The 19,831-nt window shown below is 47.3% G+C and overlaps 1 protein-coding gene across 1 annotated transcript; it reads right to left on the bottom strand.

The window, feature by feature from the left end:
• Positions 1 to 8,563: 8,563 nt before the first annotated feature.
• LOC138643098 (uncharacterized) lies at positions 8,564 to 18,777 on the bottom strand. The gene is made up of 5 exons (XM_069731844.1): positions 18,656 to 18,777; positions 18,431 to 18,566; positions 11,416 to 11,665; positions 10,261 to 10,351; positions 8,564 to 10,055 (listed from the first exon to the last, which is right to left on the bottom strand). Exons 1-5 carry the CDS (start codon positions 18,687 to 18,689, stop codon positions 9,796 to 9,798), a joined length of 771 nt encoding a protein of 256 aa, XP_069587945.1. The 5' UTR covers positions 18,690 to 18,777; the 3' UTR covers positions 8,564 to 9,795.
• Between the last annotated feature and the right edge of the window lie 1,054 nt (positions 18,778 to 19,831).

The following is a 19,831-nucleotide window of genomic DNA, read 5'->3' as shown; positions in this document are numbered from 1 at the left end:
TTCCTCCCATCCCAATCCCCCACATCCCTCATTGTCCTCCTCCCCCTGCATCCCATCATTGCCCTCTCCATCACCTCCATCATTGCCTTCTCCACCAACTCCATCATTGCTCTCTCCACTGCCCTCTTTACCCTTGCCACCACCTCCATCATTGCCCTCTCCACCACCTCCATCATTGTCCTTCCATCATTGCCTTCTCCCCCTCCACCCCAATCATTGCCCTCCCCATCACCTCCTACATTGCCCACCCCCATCATCCACCTCCATTATTGTTCTCCCCCTCCACCCCATCATTTGTTCTCTTCACCACCTCCATCATTGCCTTCTCCCCACCACCCCATCATTGCCCTATCCACCATTGTCCTCTCCACCACACACACTCACATCTCTCAACACATTCCCTGCAGCATCATCGTCACCGGCAGCGTTATCTCTCTCTGACCCAAACGCGCGCTGAATGTTGATGTCATCCAGCGGTGCTGCTGTGTCAGACAGGAAGCGCGGCCAGGAAGCAGGATGGATCCCTGCAGCTCCGCTCCACTGCCATTTTCTCCTGTAGGCAGTGGAGCTGCAGGAATCGCTCCCTGCTCGCAGCACATGAGGGCAATCTGGCGAGGGGCCAGACAAACAGGCCCGATTGCTCTCAGTTTTTGCCCTGGCTCTCAGGGAGGCACAATTCCAGCTGCCGTCTTTTCACCGTTGCGGTGCTCAATCACACAATAGACTCTCAAGCATAGAAAATGGGGAGTTTAAATAAATACATAAACATTAGGCCAAATTTAGACCTCCGTAATACAGTCCGGACTGTGTCTGAATATGGCTTCAGGCTTTTCTGGCCCCATAGCAAGCAATCTGCGGAATAGAAAACCCTGCCCAAGATAGGATTTAATAGTATGTTATATGTTCGGTCTGCATATTAGATGCAGGATCAGGATCTGAGCCTGCATCACACCCAGCAGACACCTGCTATGTTCCACAGATGGAATCAGCTTCTGAAAGCAGCGAGCGGAGCTGAACTCCACTCGCTGCTGTCAACTTTTTAAATGCCGCTGACAGCGTCTGACAGCAGTGTTTACAGCGAGTGTTTGGGGGGCGCCATTCCACGCATCCATCCGCCCCTCAAGGACCCTTTAGTGTGGGAGCTGATGACATTGCAGTTGGGATCTGCTGAAGATCATATCGTATTGTCTTTCTTTACTCTCCTCAGTGGCCAAGCTGGAGTTGGGTAATATAACCCAGTGGAAAGGAGAGGACATTTGGACACCCCACGTACCAGGACCCGACTGCTACCTCTCTACCCCTTATAGCCATGCCAGTGATGTACTGGTACATACGATTCTGTTCACACCAGCATCATGTGATTACAAAGCAGTGCTAGACTTCAGTTACCCACTAATCTTGGTGGACCCAATTGACTTTATTAGGATCCATGAGGTTTCCGAATCTGTTTGAATGTTCCATGTCGGCAGATGTTACCTCTCAGTGTGATGCTTGCATCTTCTGAATGAAAGGGTTAAGAGTCCATCATTTTACAGAATTTTCTGTGATTTCTCAGCTTAGTCCCCGCACTCTTCAGCGGATGAAGGGCTTTAATGAATGACCCGAGGTAATATTTATAATTAATACAGGATGATATTATGCACTTCATTACAGCCGTGCCTGTGCATGCGGTAAGCCGGAGGAGCTATCTTACGTCTCGTTTTTCAGACTGACTGTTTAATTTATGCAAACTTGTTTTAGAGATAATATGAGAACATGTCGTCTGCCGCGTCGGGAGTTTTACACTGTATGCTGGATATTGATTTCTGGGAAATGTAGCTGTGAAAGTGCACCCAAAAAATAGCACAAGGCATCATATTTATAACAGACCGGTAACGGAAGTGTAACGGTAATGGAAGACTTCAAGTTAGGGACAGCTGTGCCCATTTGTTTTGAAGCGGACCTGTCACTTGTCATAAATTTACACCTGGGGTAGACGCCGCTGTTCTCCTGAATCCGGCGATGTTTTTTTTTTATTCCTGCGCCTCTCCGTTCCTGAGATATGGCCTCCTCTTCCCTGTCTTTCAATTTAGTCTTTTTTTTTTTTTAACCAACTGGGCGTGGTTATCAAATCTCTGTGGGCGTCTTCATGAAGACCACACCCACTGGGCTGACAGGTCCAGATTCGCATACAGAGAAGAGGGCCATATCTCAGGATTGGAGAGGCGCAGGAACAAAAGAAAAGCATCGCCGGATTCAGGAGAACGGCGCCATTTACACCAGATAAAAATATTACATATCTATGGCAAGTGATAGATCGCCTTTAATTAATCAGCCATGCTATAATATATGATACCTACCAAATCTTAGAAGAAAGGGACCTCACATGCTATTTCAGTGTTAAATACAGAACATTTACGTCCCAAACATTGGCATGTAAAAGTTTGGGCACCCCTGATCAAAATGTCTTATTGTGAACAGTTAAGCAAGTTGAAAATGAAGTGATCTCGAAAATTCCTAACGTTAAATGTGACACATTTACTTTGAATTTTAAGGCAAAAAAAAAAAAAATTAAAATTATATTTTAGTCATTTATATTTTAAAAATTACAAAAAAAGAAAAATGGGCTGATGCAAAAGTTTGGGTACCCTTGGAGATTTGTATGCTCAGATAACTTTGACGAAGGTTTCAAACCTTAATTAACCTTTTAAGGCTATGTCTTGTTCACTATCATTAGGAAAACAAGGTGATACAAATTTCTCAGCTTTATAAAAACCCAGCCTCCTCTAACCTTGTGCCAAAAAACAACAGCCATGAGTTCTGCCTAGCACTCTGAAAATAAAAACGGTGGAGGCCCACAAAACAGGAGAAGGCTATAAGAAGATGGCAAAGTGTTTTCAAGTTGCCCTTTCCTTTGTAATTAAGAAATGGCAGTTAACAAACAGTGGAGGTCAAGATAAGGTCTGGAAGACCAAGCAAAATTTCAGTGAGCTGCTCGTATGATTGCTAGAGATGCAAAGCTGAACCCCACTTGACTGCAAATGACCTTCAAAAAGATTTAGCAGGCTCTGGAGTTGTGGTACATTGTTCTGCCGCTCAGAGACACCTGCACAAATATGGCCTTCATGGAAGAGTCAGCAGAAGAAAACCTCTCCGGCATCCTCACCATAAAATTCAGTGTCAGAAGTATGCACAAAAAAACATCTAAAACAAGTCTGATGTATTTTGTAAACAAGTCCTTTGGACCGATGAGATTAAAATAAAACTCTTTGCCACAATGATCAAAAGGTATGTGTGGGGGAAACAGGGCACAGAATTTCAGGAAATGAACATGTCAGCACCCATTAAGTATGGGGGTGGATCATTCATACTTTGGGGTTGTGCTGCAGCCAATGGCATGAGAACATTTCAAGGGTAGAGGGATTCAATAATTCCAACAAATTCTTGTTGCAAACATAACACCATCTGTAAAAAAGCTGCAGTTGAAAAGAGAATGGCTTCTACAAATGTATAATGATCCTAAACACAAGTCAAAATCCACAATAGACGACCTCAAAAGGTTTTACAATGGCCCTCACAGTCCCCTGATCTGAACATCATTGACAATCTGTGGCTAGACCTCAAAATAGCAGAGGATGCAAGACAACCAAGGAATCTCACAGAACTGGAAGAATTGTCCAAGGAAGAAAGAATGAAAATCCCTCAAACAAGAATTGAAAGACTGATCTTTCTACAAAAAGCATTTACAAACTGTGATACTTTGAAAAGGGGTCGCTACTAGGTACTATCCATAAGCTAACAATCTTATAGGCTATATACCTATGATAAGAAGCGATTCCAACTCAGAATAATAAAACAATAAGTCATTTATTGAATATCAATTCAAGTTTTATTTATTCCTTTCTTTAAAAAAAAAAAAAAGGAAACTTTTTTAATTTTTCGGTCCATATACCGTAGCTGAGGGCTTGTTATTAGCAGGACAAGTTGCAGTTTTGAATGGCATCATTCAGTTTACCATATTTAGTAAGGGAAAATGGAAAGACAACTCAAAGAGCGGATAAATTGTGAGAGAAATTTAATTCCACCTCTTTTTCACTTTACTGTTTAAATATTTTGTGTGTAAAAATGACCTGACATCATGATTTTCCAGATCAGCACGATTACCGTGATACCAAACAGAAAGTGACCAAAAAACAGCAATTCTGGTAAATATATACATATAATAAATTAAACAGTTTAAAACCCTTTTTTTCCCCCTTTTCACTTAGGGAATTGAATCTGCGATCAATCGCTTGTTCTATATAAATACTGCGAAATATAGTAAAGCTCACATTCTCTAATGACACCCAACCGAGAATCTAAATGACAAGCATGGGGGCCTTAAGCAGGGGAACCCCGGGCTCTTATGGCAAATCTTTGGCACCCCACGACCGTGTTGCGGTGGAACAAAGGGCATTTCAGGGGTTAACTGCAGCGCTGACCGACGGCAGTTGTGTGTAATATAGCCGGCATCTGCCCAATGTGGAGCGGGCTCTGCTCCAAACACCTTAACATGCTCCATTCATCATAGGGCGTTAAGGATTTTATACTTTTCTTCTGTTTACAGGTCGTTGCCTAGGAGACCGACCATTGTTGGTGTCGAAAAGAGCTTGTAAGCACTTCCCATTTTCCCGCAGTTTCTCAGCAGTGCCCGGTCTCCAAGGCAACCAGCTGGAAAAGCGTTAAATATCTCAAAAATAGCTGAAAATTTGAATAAGCTGTAAATAGCAAAAGCGCTTGTATATACAAGCACTATCCGACAACACCCATTTCTGAAGGTGGCAAAGACCCCCTTAAAGTAAAAATACTAACATCGCTTTATGGTATGACAAAGTCAAGGGTACACGGAGCGGCGCTCTTTGGTCAGCATTATATTCATTTATTTGGGGCTGAGATGCAATACCAGACACATCCTGTAGGCAAGAGTGGCGCCGTTTCTGTATTATTGCGACGGGGCGTGGTGAAAGAACTGCATGATTGAACTCAGGCTCCATTTTTTAATACCGCGACACTGATGGAGAATTTCAAGGCAGTTTTCCGAGACATATTCTTGCTTTAAAAAAAAACAAAACAAAAAAAACCTCGCGACTGTGCGGAGCAGCAGCTGAGATGGCTTTACTGGGAACTGGCGGACTCGACACAACGGGGATATAATGAAATGAGCAGTAACATCACCGACACCATCAAGCACGAGCAGTCTGATAAGAGATCGGCAGAAAATGGCATATTGCAGCCCAGGCTGTTCAAGAATATTCCAAAAAACAGCGCCACTCCTGTCCACAGGTTGGGTGTAGTATTACAGCTCAGCTTCACTCCCTCAGCTGATTGACTGACTTTAAAAGAAAAGTGCAAGATTTTCCCCCAAAAAAATGTCAACAATTGCATAAAATCAACAAAAACTGTATTTTAAATATTTAGAATAATTGAAAAAAAAAACAACTATTATTGAGATAAGTCATTTTCCCATAATGCACCGGGCTTTAATGCTCCAGTTCCAGCCGCTCCTGACATGTCTCCTTTACTGAATTCGTGCATTTCCTATGTAATATCAGCGCACGATCACCTTCTCTTAGAACTCGGCATTTTCCCGTTCCTCTGTTATTCCTCCTGGATATTGATGAATAAGCCGACAACTAAGCGTTAGCGTTCCCCCTTTTCAGCACTGATTGGACAGTGTCATAGTGTGCAGGGACACGCCCCCCATCTGGTAACGCCCAGTTGTCAATGTATTCATAGGGTCGGGAGAGAGGCATCTCTTGCTCCACTCCTATATTTTTAGTTCTAACGTTCCAAGGTCAAAGTGTTCAAAAGCCATCCATATAATACGCACCCTCGCTTCAGATTATGTCTTAGAGCATTTTGGGTTCGAGCCCTTTCCTTAAAGGGAATCTGTCAGAGCAATCTGCCACCATGTAAATGGTTCATATGGTCATGTTGTGGTCTGAGAGATTATGTCTTCCACACATTTACTGATGCAATCTTTTGCTCTATGAAAAATCACTGTTTTTAATTAATATATGAGCCTTAAGTGCTCTGGGAGTGTCAAAGCACTTCCCAGGCCTGTGTCTTTCTGGCTTTATTCTCCATGCAGCCCCTCCTTCTTCTGCTTGACTGACAGCTTGCTGTTTACTACACAGGGGATTGGGGCCTGGGACGTATAGGTTTGGGAAGTGCTTTGACACTCCAAGAGCACTTAAAGGGGTATTCCCATCTCCAAGATCCTATCCCAATGTAGTAGGTGTAATAATAATAATAATAATATAACAAATACAGTTAGGCCCATAAATATTTGGACAGCGACACAGGTTTTGGTATTTTAGCCGTTTACCACAACATATTCAAGATACAGTTATATAATTAATCTGGGCTTAAAGTGCCGACTCTCAGCTTTAAATTTGAGGCTATTCACATCCTAATTGGAGTAAGGGTTTAGGAATTACAGCTCTTTAATCTATCGCTGCCTCTATTTAAAGGGACCAAAAGTAATTGGACAATTATCTCAAAAGCTCTTTAACCCCTTTCTGACCTCGGACGGGATAGTACGTCTGAGGTCAGATCCCCAGCTTTGATGCAGGGCTCCGCGGTGAGCCTGCATCAAAGCCGGGACATGTCAGCTGTTTTGAACAGCTGACATGTGCCCGTAATAGGCGCGGGCAGAATCGCGATCTGCCCGCACCTATTAACTAGTTAAATGCCGCTGTCAAACGCAGACAGCGGCATTTAACTACCTCTTCCGGCCGGGCGGCCGGAAATGACGTCATCGCCGACCCCCGTCACATGATCGGGGGTCGGCGATGCGTCAGGATGGTAACCATAGAGGTCCTAGAGACCTCTATGGTTACTGATCACCGGTGGCTGTGAGCGCCACCCTGTGGTCGGCGCTCACAGCACACCTCCATTTCTGCTACATAGCAGGGAAAAAAATTCGAAACGCCTGAATTACTTTTTTTGGTCGCCGCGACATTGCATTAAAATGCAATAACGGGCGATCAAAAGAACGTATCTGCACCGAAATGCTATCATTAAAAACATCATCTCAGCACGCAAAAAATAAGCCCTCAACCGACCCCAGATCACGAAAAATGGAGACGCTACGAGTATCGGAAAATGGCGCAATTTTTTTTTTTTTTTAGCAAACTTTGGAATTTTTTTCACCACTTACGTAAAAAATAACCTAGTCATGTTAGGTGTCTATGAACTCGTACTGACCTGGAGAATCATAATGGCAGGTCAGTTTTAGCATTTAGTGAACCTAGCAAAAAAGCCAAACAAAAAACAAGTGTGGGACTGCACTTTTTTTGCAATTTCACCGCACTTGGAATTTTTTTCCCGTTTTCTAGTACACGACATGCTAAAACCAATGATGTCGTTCAAAAGTAAAACTCGTCCCGCAAAAAATAACCCCTCACATGGCCAAATTGACAGAAAAATAAAAAAGTTATGGCTCTGGGAAGGAGGGGAGCGAAAAACGAACACGGAAAAACAAAAAATCCCAAGGTCATGAAGGGGTTAATGGGCTGCATGGGCTTTCCCCTCATTAATTCATCATAAATTGAGGTAAAAGGCCTGGAGCTGATTCCAGGTGTGGCATTTGCATTTGGAAGCTGTTGCTGTGAACCCACAACATGTGGTCAAAGGAGCTCTCAGTGGAAGAGAAACTAACCATTGTTAAACTGAAAGAAAGCAGTGATAAGAATAGTTAAATCAACAGTTTGGTGCATGCATTCTGGGGGGGGAAAAAAAGGGAGCGCACTGATGAGTTTGGGAACTCAAAAAGGCCTGGATGTCTACAACATCCACCCAAGTGAAGAACATTCTCCAGGAAGTGCTTCAGTATCTACCAAGATGAATCCTGTGTGTACTGGGCAAAACTTTCTGCTCAGATTCAACCAAATGCAGCAAGGATGATTGGACGCTTCACAGGACAACTGGACAATGACCCAAAACAACCTGAGAAAGGAAAGAACTGGAATATTCTGCAATTGACGAGCCAATCACCAGATCTCAAACTCAGAGTACAATTTCATATGCTGTAAACAAACCTTAAAGAGTCCAAGAACTTTAGGTTTCCATGGCTACCTAAGCTCCTGCAATGTCCTGCACACAGAGGAAGAGACATAGCTAATCAGACGAACTATACTACTTTTCCAATTGGAGGTATTTACGAATATTATTACATCTACTACATATTGGGATAGGACCTTGGAGACACGAATACCTTTTTGAAGGCAGAAAGATCTACAAACAAGCAACAACTGAAGTCAGCTGCAGTAAAGTCCCGACAAAGCATCACAAAGGAAGGAACCCAGAGTTTAGTGGCGTCCATACTTCAGGCAGTCATTGTCTGCAAAGGATTCTCTACCAAGTATTAAAAGTGAACATTGTATTTATGATAAAGTTTAGTTGTAACTCCAGTCAGAAATGTAATGTAGTTCTCCTGATTAGCTATGTTGCTTAACCCATGTGCAAATCGGGACAGTTCCACTGAATCCGAGACAGTTGCGAGTTATGCAAGTTTCATTATTAGGAGGCTCAGAAATCAGTACAATATTTCAATATTGTTTTTTAATATAAATAATAACATGAAAAATAAAAGACTGCACAGAAATAGGTTTAAAGGGATTAGTAAGTTAGTGCCTGTCAAGAGGTTAGGTGATAACTTTCTGATTGGCGGGTGTCCGTCCTCGGGGACCGACTAATTGGCTCCAAAATGCCCTGTTGGAGTGGATCAGTGGCCGCACATGCTCCATTCATTGTCTATGGGACTGTCAGAGATGGCCACGCGCTGTCCTTCACTATGTCCAGAAGTCTCATACACTATGATTAGAGCGGTGCTGTGGCTACCTCTCCAATTCAATGGGGCATTTCAAGGCTTTCAGGATCATTAGACTCTCAGCAATCTGTTAATAAGTCATCAATATCAGTTGGGTGGAGGCCTGGCATCTGTCAATCCCTTCTGATCGTCTGTTATTAAGCTCCGTACACTGATTAGTGGTCATTGCCCAGAACTGCAGTTCAGCCCCCTACAAAGACTCTCATGGGAGTTGGTGAGTTCTCCATCAATGGAGGTCTTCACACAGAGGCTGGACAGACATCTGTCTGAGATGGGTTAGTGAATCCTGCATTGAGCGGGGGGTCTGGACACGATGACCCCGGGGGTCCCTTCCAACTCTAACATTCTAGAATTCCATGACCGTTTACATCCGGTGTCGGCTGAAGCTGGTAACAGCCCATCAGTAGGGAGGCCCCCACCAATCTGATAGTAATAAATATGTAAGCAATATGAAGCTAGTGGACAACCTCTTTAAAATAAAAATTTTCTAAAAGGAGACCTGTCTCCTTGGAAAACGCAGAAATATGTATCTGCACGTTTATAACATTACAATGCTGCCCAGCTGCCTTACTGAAAGTGCGGCTACTGGGAGAAAATTAACCTTATGTCTCCTATAAGCTGCTGGCTTTCAGTCATGGGGGCGGGCACTCTGTACACACCTCCATGACTGAAAGCCGGCGGTTCACAGGGAAAAAGTTTATATTTTCTCCTGGTAGCCGCACTTTTAGTAAGGCGGTCAGGCAGCATTGTGTCGCTATTTTCCTGCTGATTCACCCATTATCTGCATGTAACTAGTGTTTTCCAAAGTGACAGCTTCCCTTTAACTAATAGGCTTTTTATGGTGATACATTCCCTTTATGAAGCCTTGAGATGGGATAGTATAAAGATACACCATTCATATTGTAAGAAGGAGTCCGTTTACGGTAGGGGGGATGAGTCTGATACTAGCGCTCCGTGGCAGGTTTACATTGAGTTGATTGGTTCATCTCCGCTCTGCCCGTCTCATACGCCAGCTGCAACTTCTGAAGTCCTCGGGCCATAAAAGCCGCTTGTTCGTCACCTCCAAACTCTGCAATCCATTGTCTTAGTTCTGGATCTGGATGATACGTGGTGTTATATCCATCACCAGTGTTACCAGTACGTGTAGGTTGAAGACCAGTCTGAGGTAGCGTGGGCAGACAAGGCAAGGAGGGCACCTGCTCTTCTAGACAGAAAAAGAATAGTAATTCAGAAAACACAGGATCGTAACGAAAACGGTGCTGAAGACATAACTGGCTCCAAACCGAGTGTCTGAGGGGCCCAATGGCTTCTCCGGTACATGAGAAGACACCGGTGTTAAAGGGGCGAGGCGCTGTTACCGATTCTACATTGGGCTTTAAATTTCAGGTTCTGAAAACCTGTGATTTTACCTGACAACCTGGAGCTACCAGATGAAGTAAGGCCCCGATCGCTGCCAGACCTCTTACCGTTACATGAAACCAGATTTTTGCAATGCGGAAGCTGAAAGAGAACATAATCATTTACGTCAGAAAATAAATTATATATTTTATTACATTTTGATTAATCTATTTATTTTTATGTTTGTATGACATTTGGGTTAAAAACATAAAAAATTAATTTGGGTATAAATATTCCAGTTTTGACACTTGGCCTGGAGCATACACAATGAGATGACAACTTTTCTTACCACAAATCATATTTCAGCTTTGCTGTGTAGACTGGGACAGAGTCAGCAGAGTCATCTCATTACTATTATATGGTCAGGGGTTGTAATAACATCCTCTGGAGGTCTAGATAAGGCAGGATAGTAACACTTATATTAGACACACAGATATTCTGTGCTCCCATGTCACTCCCTGATCTCTGAAGTAGGACCTGTACTCCATCACTTGATACTGGTTTAACACTTTCCTTTCCATTAATGTCCATTCATTGCAGCTGCCATAAATCACACACACATCCAGCTACCCTGCTTGTACAAAGTATTCAGGAATGCAATGCCTATGTCTAAAGTCCTGTATGGAGGTTTTATTTTTTTTAAGAATTATCCCACTAAATACATTTAATGTACAGAATTCACATTACATATATAAGAAATTACCTTTAAAAAGAAATTTGTCACCAGGTTTTTGCTACCCTATTTGAGAGCAGCATGTTGTAGGGGCAGAGACCCTGATTCCAGCGATGTGTTACTTACTGGGCTGCTTGCTGCATTTTTCATCTATGATTTCTCAGCTGCATACCTACCAGTTCTTTGAACTATAACTCCGCCCACACCACTGATTGGCTGCTTTCTCCCTTTCTCCGTATGCAAAGTGCAGACGGGAAGCAGCCAATCAGTGCTGGGGGCGTGGCTGGACTACAAGGCAGCAGGTTTACTAGTCCTCTAGTGATAATCTCCTGCTGATAAAACTGTGATTTTATAAAAGCTACAGCACGCAGCCTAGAAAGTAACACATCACTTGAATCAGTATATCTGCCCCTATATTACGCTGTTCTCAGATTGTGTGGCAAAAAAACCTAGTGATAGATTCCCTTTAAGCTGTTGATCGTTCACAATTTACCTGCAGCAAAATGGCAACCTGGCTCCGCATCCTAGTTTTGTTTCTTGCTTTCGGACTCTCTTTGTTGCTTTTTGCACAGTGGTAGGGAAGGCGGTGTGTCTGGAGCAACGGTTGCATGTTAAGAACTTCCAGCGGTGTGGAGTTAGTAAGACTAGAGGACACGCAGGCTCGGCACGCAGCACAGCTCTGGGGTCGGAGGCGTTGTTCTAGATGCCGGGATATAGACAAATGGCTCAGGGTGCTGGAGTCACTAGAAGGCAGGGTAGAAGATCATCATAGGACGGCTGCAGGGTGGCACCAAGAGAGCTAATCAGACATTAAAGACCTATCATGAGAATAGGCCATTAGTGTTAAAGTCTCGGACAACCCCTTTAAGTATAGAAAACCACAGATGAGAACATGATATAAAGAAGGCCGATATAACACAGGGCTAAATACCTGACGGTCCAATACACTAATGTGATACATAAGCAAAATAGAATAAATTAATAAACCTAATCACAACCAAGTGGTAAATAAATAAGTTATTCCAAAATTGAATATACGTGCCAAATCTCCCATGAGAGTTCTAAGGCGCAGTAGCACAGGCACACAGCAAATCATGCACAAATCATAATGTTCTGTAAACCTCATATGAGGGGGGCTTTATATTAAAAGAAGTAGTCTAGAAACCAGGTTGTAACAAGTGGCAGAAGAGCCCTCCAACACACACTGCAAGTTCAACTACTTCATGGGATTTCCCCTGAAGAAGCTAAAGGCGAAACACAAGTTTGGGCCCTACATCTCGTTCTGCAAAAAAACAAGCCCCCATACAGCTTTATTGGCTGAAAAATAAAAAATTACTAGCTCTTGGCAGGCAAGGAGGGAAAATGAAAAGTAAAAGAGGTCCAACTGGGATTGTTCCTGCCAGTTGGACACTGAAAGACCCCTAAAATCAGAGGTCCCAGATTCCCCTGTATGAATGGGCCCACCGCTCCATTTACATCTATGGGACTGTCAGCGAATTAGGCAGTGGGCACCCACTCTGATCACACAGGGGTCTGTGGGGGTCCCGTCGACCAGACGTTTATCACCTGTCACGTGGGTTATGTGACTTCTGCAGCTCTTTTTCTAAATCCCCCCATAGTGTCCCAGGTCATATATGATCCATAGGGGGCGATCACTCATCTGTACGCGTATACCGCCCCGCTCTCAACTGTACGCATACACCGCCCCGCACTCGCCTGTACGCATACACCGCCCCGCACTCGCCTGTACGCATACACCGCCCCGCTCTCACCTGTACGCATACACCGCCCCGCACTCGCCTGTACGCATACACCGCCCCGCTCTCACCTGTACGCATACACCACCCCGCACTCTCCTGTACGCATACACCGCCCCGCTCTCACCTGTACGCATACACCGCCCCGCACTCTCCTGTACGCATACACCGCCCCGCACTCTCCTGTACGCATACACTGCCCCGCTCTCACCTGTACGCATACACCGCCCCGCTCTCACCTGTACGCATACACCGCCCCGCTCTCACCTGTACGCATACACCGCCCCGCTCTCACCTGTACGCATACACCGCCCCGCTCTCACCTGTACGCATACACCGCCCCGCACTCGCCTGTACGCATACACCGCCCCGCTCTCGCCTGTACGCATACACCGCCCCGCACTCGCCTGTACGCATACACCGCCCCGCTCTCACCTGTACGCATACACCGCCCCGCTCTCACCTGTACGCATACACCGCCCCGCACTCACCTGTACGCATACACCGCCCCGCACTCACATGTACGCATACACCGCCCCGCACTCGCCTGTACGCATACACGGCCCCGCTCTCACCTGTACGCATACACCGCCCCGCACTCGCCAGTACGCATACACCGCCCCACTCTCACCTGTACGCATACACCGCCCCACTCTCACCTGTACGCATACACCGCCCCGCTCTCGCCTGTACACATAAACCGCCCCGCACCCGCCTGTACGCGTACACCGCCCCGCACTCGCCTGTACGCATACACCGCCCCGCACTCGCCTGTACGAATACACCGCCCCGCACTCGCCTGTACACATACACCGCCCCGCACTCACCTGTAAGCATACACCGCCTGTTGTGAATTCCACTCTTGGGCTCCCTCCGGTGGTTGTAAGTGGCACTTTTGTGAGTTCTGCTCTTGGGCTCCCTCTTGTGGTTTCTAGTGGTATGGCTGCTCCTTGGAGTTAGCTGTCATCAGCTGCCTCCACTTATCGTCTCTTCTGCTCTGCTATTTAAGTCTGGCTCTTTCTTCAGCCTGTGCCACTTGTCAATGTTTCCTGGCTGGATTCACATCTCTGCTTGGATTCTCCTGGTTTCCTGACCAGTTCTGCAAAGATAAGTTCTGGCTTTGCTCTTTTCAGTCCACATGTTGTGGACTTATTGTTCTGTGCATTCTATATTTGTCCAGCTTGTCATTATGGATTTTTTCTGCTAGCTGGAAGCTCTGGGAAGCAGATTTACCCTCCACACCTTTAGTCAGGTGTGGAGATTTTTGTAAACTCTGTGTGGATTGTTTTGTAGTTTTTATACTGACCGCACAGTATCCTTTCCTGTCCTATCTATCAAGCTAGACTGGCCTCCTATGCTAAAATCTGATTTCATTTCTGCGTATGTTATTTTCCCCTCCTCTCACCGTCAATATTTGTGGGGGGCTGTCTATCCTTTGGGGATTAGGCTGTGCCGAGGGGTCTAGGGAGCGTCAGGTACCCCCCACGGCTATTTTTAGTTGCGCTGCTAGGTTCAGGGTTTGCAGTCCGTACAGATACCACCTCCTTCAGAGCTTGTCTCATGTTGTTCCTAAACCACCAGATCATAACAACCGCCCCGCACTCACCTGTATACATACACCGCCCCGCTCTCACCTGTACACATACACCGCCCCGCACTCGCCTGTACACATACACTGCCCCGCTCTCACCTATACGCATACACCGCCCCGCTCTCGCCTGTAAGCATACACCGCCCCGCACTCGCCTGTACGCATACACCGCCCCACTCTCACCTGTACGCATACACCGCCCCGCACTCGCCTGTACGCATACACCGCCCCGCTCTCACCTGTACGCATACACCGCACCGCACTCGCCTGTACGCATACACCGCCCCGCACTCGCCTGTACGAATACACCGCCCTGCACTCGCCTGTACACATACACCGCCCCGCACTCACCTGTAAGCATACACCGCCCCGCACTCACCTGTATACATACACCTCCCCGCTCACACCTGTTCCCAACACTCCGCCCCGCACTCGCCTGTACACATACACCGCCCCGCACTCACCTGTAAGCATACACCGCCCCGCACTCACCTGTATACATACACCGCCCCGCTCTCACCTATACGCATACACCGCCCCGCTCTCGCCTGTAAGCATACACCGCCCCGCACTCACCTGTATACATACACCGCCCCGCTCTCACCTGTACGCATACATCGCCCCGCTCTCACCTGTACGCATACACCGCCTCACACTCGCCTGTACGCATACACCACCCTACTCTCACCTGTACGCATACATCGCCCCGCACTCGCCTGTACGCATACACCGCCCCGCTCTCACCTGTACGCATACACCGCCCCGCACTCACCTGTACGCATACACCGCCCCGCTCTCGCCTGTACGCATACACCGCCCCGCACTCGCCTGTACGCATACACCGCCCCACTCTCACCTGTACGCATACACCGCCCCACTCTCACCTGTACACATATACCGCCCCACTCTCACCTGTACGCATACACTGCCCCGCACTCGCCTGTATGCATATACCGCCCCGCTCTCGCCTGTACGCATACACCACCCCGCACTCGCCTGTACGCATACACCGCCCCACTCTCACCTATACTCATACACCGCCCCGCTCTCGCCTGTAAGCATACACCGCCCCGCACTCACCTGTATACATACACCGCCCCGCACTCACCTGTATACATACACCGCCCCGCTCTCACCTGTACGCATACATCGCCCCGCTCTCACCTGTACGCATACATCGCCCCGCTCTCACCTGTACGCATACACCGCCCCGCTCTCGCCTGTATACATACACCACCCCGCACTCACCTGTATACACACACCGCCCCACACTCACCTGTATATATACACCGCCCCGCACTCACCTGTATACATACACCGCCCCGCACTCACCTGTATACATACACCGCCTAGCACTCACCTGTATACATACACCTCCCCACACTCACCTGTACGCATACACCGCCCCGCACTCATCTGTATACATACACCACCCCGCACTCACCTGTATACACACACCGCCCCGCACTCTCCTGTACACATACACCGCCCCGCACTCACCTGTATACACACACCGCCCCTCACTCACCTGTATACACACACCGCCCCGCACTCACCTGTATACATACACCGCCCCACACTCACCTGTATACACACACCGCCCCGCACTCACCTGTATACATACACCGCCCCGCACTCACCTGTATACATACACCGCCCCACACTCACCTGTATACACACACCGCCCCGCACTCACCTGTATACATACACCGCCCCTCACTCACCTGTATACATACACCACCCCGCACTCACCTGTATACATACACCGCCCCACACTCACCTGTATACACACACCGCCTCGCACTCACCTGTATACACACACCGCCTAGCACTCACCTGTATACATACACCGCCCCACACTCACCTGTATACACACACCGCCTCGCACTCACCTGTATACACACACCGCCTAGCACTCACCTGTATACATACACCGCCCCGCACTCACCTGTATACATACACCGCCCCACACTCACCTGTATACACACACCGCCTAGCACTCACCTGTATACACACACCGCCTAGCACTCACCTGTATACATACGCCGCCCCGCACTCACCTGTATACATACACCGCCCCACACTCACCTGTATACACACACCGCCTAGCACTCACCTGTATACATACACCGCCCCGCACTCACCTGTATACATACACCGCCCCACACTCACCTGTATACACACACCGCCCCGCACTCACCTGTATACATACACCGCCCCTCACTCACCTGTATACATACACCGCCTCGCACTCACCTGTATACATACACCGCCCCGCACTCACCTGTATACATACACCGCCCCGCACTCACCTGTATACATACACCGCCCCTCACTCACCTGTATACATACACCGCCTAGCACTCACCTGTATACATACACCGCCCCGCACTCACCTGTATACATACACCGCCCCGCACTCACCTGTATACATACACCGCCCCACACTCACCTGTATACACACACCGCCCCGCACTCACCTGTATACATACACCGCCCCTCACTCACCTGTATACATACACCGCCCCTCACTCACCTGTATACACACACCGCCTAGCACTCACCTGTATACACACACCGCCTAGCACTCACCTGTATACATACGCCGCCCCGCACTCACCTGTATACATACACCGCCCCACACTCACCTGTATACACACACCGCCTAGCACTCACCTGTATACATACACCGCCCCGCACTCACCTGTATACATACACCGCCCCACACTCACCTGTATACACACACCGCCCCGCACTCACCTGTATACATACGCCGCCCTGCACTCACCTGTATACACACACCGCCCCTCACTCACCTGTATACATACACCGCCTCGCACTCACCTGTATACATACACCGCCCCGCACTCACCTGTATACATACACCGCCCCGCACTCACCTGTATACATACACCGCCCCTCACTCACCTGTATACATACACCGCCTAGCACTCACCTGTATACATACACCGCCCCGCACTCACCTGTATACATACACCGCCCCACACTCACCTGTATACACACACCGCCCCGCACTCACCTGTATACATACACCGCCCCTCACTCACCTGTATACATACACCGCCTCGCACTCACCTGTATACATACACCGCCCCACACTCACCTGTATACACACACCGCCTAGCACTCACCTGTATACACACACCGCCTAGTACTCACCTGTATACACACACCGCCTAGCACTCACCTGTATACACACACCGCCCCACACTCACCTGTATACACACACCACCCCGCACTCACCTATATACACACACCGCCCCACACTCACCTGTATACATACACCGCCCCACACTCACCTGTATACATACACCGCCCCTCACTCACCTGTATACATACACCGCCCCACACTCACCTGTATACATACACCGCCCCGCACTCACCTGTATACATACACCGCCCCTCACTCACCTGTATACATACACCGCCCCACACTCACCTGTATACATACACCGCCCCGCACTCACCTGTATACACACACCGCCCCTCACTCACCTGTATACATACACCGCCTCGCACTCACCTGTATACATACACCGCCCCTCACTCACCTGTATACACACACCGCCTAGCACTCACCTGTATACATACACCGCCCCTCACTCACCTGTATACATACACCGCCCCGCACTCACCTGTATACATACACCGCCCCGCACTCACCTGTATACATACACCGCCCCTCACTCACCTGTATACATACACCGCCTAGCACTCACCTGTATACATACACCGCCCCTCACTCACCTGTATACACACACCGCCTAGCACTCACCTGTATACACACACCGCCCCACACTCACCTGTATACACACACCACCCCGCACTCACCTATATACACACACCGCCCCACACTCACCTGTATACATACACCGCCCCACACTCACCTGTATACATACACCGCCCCTCACTCACCTGTATACATACACCGCCCCGCACTCACCTGTATACATACACCGCCCCTCACTCACCTGTATACATACACCGCCTCGCACTCACCTGTATACATACACCGCCCCTCACTCACCTGTATACATACACCACCCCGCACTCACCTGTATACATACACCGCCCCACACTCACCTGTATACACACACCGCCTAGCACTCACCTGTATACATACGCCGCCCTGCACTCACCTGTACGTGCAACTTATCACATGTTTCGTTTCCGTCTTTCGGGGTTTTCCGGAATGATCTGCCCCGTAACACTTCACCAGCTGCTCAGCCGCTGTCGGGTGCAGGGGTTTGGATCCTTCCTCTTTCTTTGACATTACTAAAAAGGGTAGAGGTCATATCGACGGCATATAACGTCACATAGTACAACTGTATAGCAGGTTACTGAAATGCAAGTATCGCCCCCACCTGTTGTGTGACCTCCGCAGCCATCACCGCCCATTCACTGCTCCCCGGTGTCCTGTCCTCCCCTCCGGTGACCACCGACCTCTGACAGCGGGGGCGGGGAAGCAGAATGCCTGGAAACATTGTATCACTGAAGTGGGCGGAGCCATGGAACTTTGATACAAAGTAACAACTACATCTCCCATGATTCCCTGGGGCAGTTTATGAGCCGTACTGACTTGAAGAGATTTCTGGGAAGTGTAGTCAGATAGACTATAACATTTGAAGTAATAAAAACTTTATTTTTTTTTATAATTTAGTTGAAATACCAATAATGAAGTTACGTTAAGATCTTCAGAGGAGATTTTAAAGGGCATTTCCAGTTTAAAAGAGAACGACAAGCAATATATTCTCCACCGATCCCGAACTTTCCCGGGATCCTGAACGGCAAATTAGCCTCTATTTGTCTCTCTTCTGGTAGTCGGATGGTGGATAGTTATACTCATATTTTTACCCATTGGGCCATTTCTGCCTCCCCTGCACAGTTTTTTTGGGGAAAAAAGAGACATTTTTCACCCTGGCTTAACGATGGGACCAAATCCTGCTGTACTGTTCGTGGTCAATATGACCCAAAATGATTTTTGAGACCCTGTAGATTTTTTTTATATGAGGATTTGAAACTAGTGGTATCTTGACTTCTCCTCATTTGTGGAGCTCTATATATTTTTTTTGTTTTTTGTTTTTTTTGTTTACTTTTTGCTACACGCTGATTGTTACACTTGTACTGTTCGTGGTCAATATGACCCGATAGCATTTTATACTGTTCTACAGGTCTCTTATTTCTGACTGCAAAAGTTATGTTTTTTTATGTGTCCTTCATCTCAAAATGGAGGTGGTTTCACTGTTCTTATCAGTAAAGAAGTAATTATCTGGTATTATCCATTTGCTGTTTGTGAGAGAGGAGACTGTTGTTCTCCATTTGACTCATGGACTAAAAGGACAAAATGTCACATGTGACGACTTTTTTTTACATCCTATCAACTAGGCCAGATGTTGAAGAAAAAACAACTTAGGCTAGGTTCACATTGCGTCTAGCGGATACGCTAACGGATTGCGCTAACGCAATGTCCAAAAAGGGATTGCGTTTGGCGATCCCGCTAGCGCAGATGCCCGATCTGCGCTAGCGAAGAACGGACCCTG

The sequence above is a fragment of the Ranitomeya imitator genome, chromosome 6, assembly GCF_032444005.1.
Source record: "Ranitomeya imitator isolate aRanImi1 chromosome 6, aRanImi1.pri, whole genome shotgun sequence".
Classification (NCBI taxonomy): Eukaryota; Metazoa; Chordata; class Amphibia; order Anura; family Dendrobatidae; genus Ranitomeya; species Ranitomeya imitator.
The sequence above is the reverse complement of the archived record's forward strand: the minus strand, read 5'-3'. Positions and strand labels throughout refer to the sequence as shown.

Bases quoted from the DNA above. Each gene is read 5' to 3' on its own strand.
- LOC138643098 (XM_069731844.1), bottom strand. From the start codon at position 18,689: ATGGGCGGTGATGGCTGCGGAGGTCACACAACAG. The intron at 18,567-18,655 runs GTGGGGGCGATA...TACCCTTTTTAG, and splicing joins CTGCGGAGGTCACACAACAG to TAATGTCAAAGAAAGAGGAA. The intron at 10,056-10,260 runs GTAAAATCACAG...TTTTCTGTCTAG, and splicing joins TGGTAGCTCCAGGTTGTCAG to AAGAGCAGGTGCCCTCCTTG.